This window comes from Octodon degus, unplaced genomic scaffold (assembly GCF_000260255.1).
Source record: "Octodon degus isolate 3935 unplaced genomic scaffold, OctDeg1.0 scaffold00031, whole genome shotgun sequence".
NCBI classification, from domain to species: Eukaryota; Metazoa; Chordata; class Mammalia; order Rodentia; family Octodontidae; genus Octodon; species Octodon degus.
Window position 1 is genome coordinate 1,304,945 of NW_004524607.1, and position 1,568 is coordinate 1,306,512.

Here is a 1,568-nt window from a genome sequence, read left to right on the forward strand (position 1 = left end):
GACAGTGTGGTGTGGGAAGGAATTAGGAGACCAAAAGACCAGATTAGCCAGGGTAGTGTTCTGAAATGGGGTTAGGATTAAAAAGGCATAAAGAAGGAGCAGGAGCCCTTCAGAAGAGGGTGGGCTCAGACCGACAGGGTGTGCATCACCTTTCTGCTCGGCCAGGGCCCACAGTTCCTGGGCTGCCACGAGAGACAGGGTCATGGGGTACTCGACGAGCACGTGCTTGCCGGCATCAAGGAACTGCCTTTGGGAAAAGAGAAAAACACAGAGAAAGAACCGTTGGAATAAGCTTCACTAAGATGCTCAGCAACAGAGCACAGGAGCCCGTGTGCGCAGGAGTCAGGACGTACGTAGGCCCATGACGTGGAGGAAGAGTCCCACCTCACACTATCCTGCTTTCTCCAGTGAGGGAACCATGTTCTAGCTACACATTCATCTAAATATTCGTCCAGTTATCTTTTTCAACTAAGTGCTATTTGCTCCTATTCAGCAGTTACTCTAGGAAACAAAGACAAATTAACAAATAAATGACTTGTTACTACTTAACAGCTATAAAGATTACGGAACCCAGGGCAGTTAGTGCTGCTGGAAGCAGTCTGAGGAGATTTCACTAATGGCAAGTGAATTGGGTCTCTGAAGATGAGTAGGAGTTTTCCAAGGGCAACAGGTGCAGGGGACTTGGGCATCTTGTGGGGCTTTGTCCATTGACAAATTTCTGCATGGGGAATGGGCTACAAAGGATGGAGGGAAACAGGGCCGTAAGGGCAGCTGGGAACAGACTGCAAAGGACCTAAATGCTGCTACCCAGGGTCTGGGATTATGATCCTGACACCAGGGTCCAAGTACTTATAAATAGAGAATGATACGATTGCTTTTATTTTAAAGAAAGCTACTTTGGTGCAAGGAGAGTTTTCATCCACTCCAGAGCTAGACTGACAAAGGGTGGGGCTCCCTCTGGCCACAGCAGGGTGGTGGCAGCTGTGGCCCCATGTGAGTCCTGGAGGAGAAGCTGAGTCTTGTCCAGGCTTGCTCTTCCCTGCTGAGGAGCTCTGGGCTTCACATCCAGCTGGAGGGAAAGGGCCACTGCTCCCTCCTGCTGCTCTACAGTGTCACCCTGTCCTCAATGACAGGACTACATCCTGGCGCACCTCATGGAAAATCATTTCCTAATAAAGGAGACATCCCACGACATTGGAAGCGCAAGGGATCAGATGTGGGGACTCCGTATGCTAAGTGTGAGAAGCGGAGGCAGCACTGCTCAAACTTCTCTTACTGAATTTTTAACAAACAACCCTAATTTTTTTTTTATTTCAAAAATTTAAAAAATTATTTTATTGTACTTTGAAGAAAAAAACCAAAGCAAAAACAAATAGTGGAAGCAAAGACAGAAACAGGGTAACACACAACAATACATATGACACTGATTTTCAAAACAAGAATAGCTAATTAACAATGGTTGTTATAGTGTCTATTTTTTTCCATAATTTTATTGAGAAACAAATAGCAATGAGACAGTTTCAAACCAAATTGGTAGGACAGTTTCAATAATTAACACATTGCATACA

General features: G+C 45.6%; 1 protein-coding gene across 1 annotated transcript in view; it reads right to left on the reverse strand.

Annotated features, from left to right (window-relative positions):
- The window catches only part of Blvra (biliverdin reductase A), a 16,480-nt gene extending 15,324 nt beyond the window's left edge, over nucleotides 1-1,156 (reverse strand). Inside the window, exons 1-2 of the mRNA XM_023713365.1 lie at nucleotides 1,152-1,156; nucleotides 150-247 (exon numbers count right to left, since the gene is read on the reverse strand). Coding sequence (XP_023569133.1) covers nucleotides 150-247; nucleotides 1,152-1,156 — 103 coding nt within the window. The remainder of the gene's footprint in view (nucleotides 1-149; nucleotides 248-1,151) is intronic.
- Between the last annotated feature and the right edge of the window lie 412 nt (nucleotides 1,157-1,568).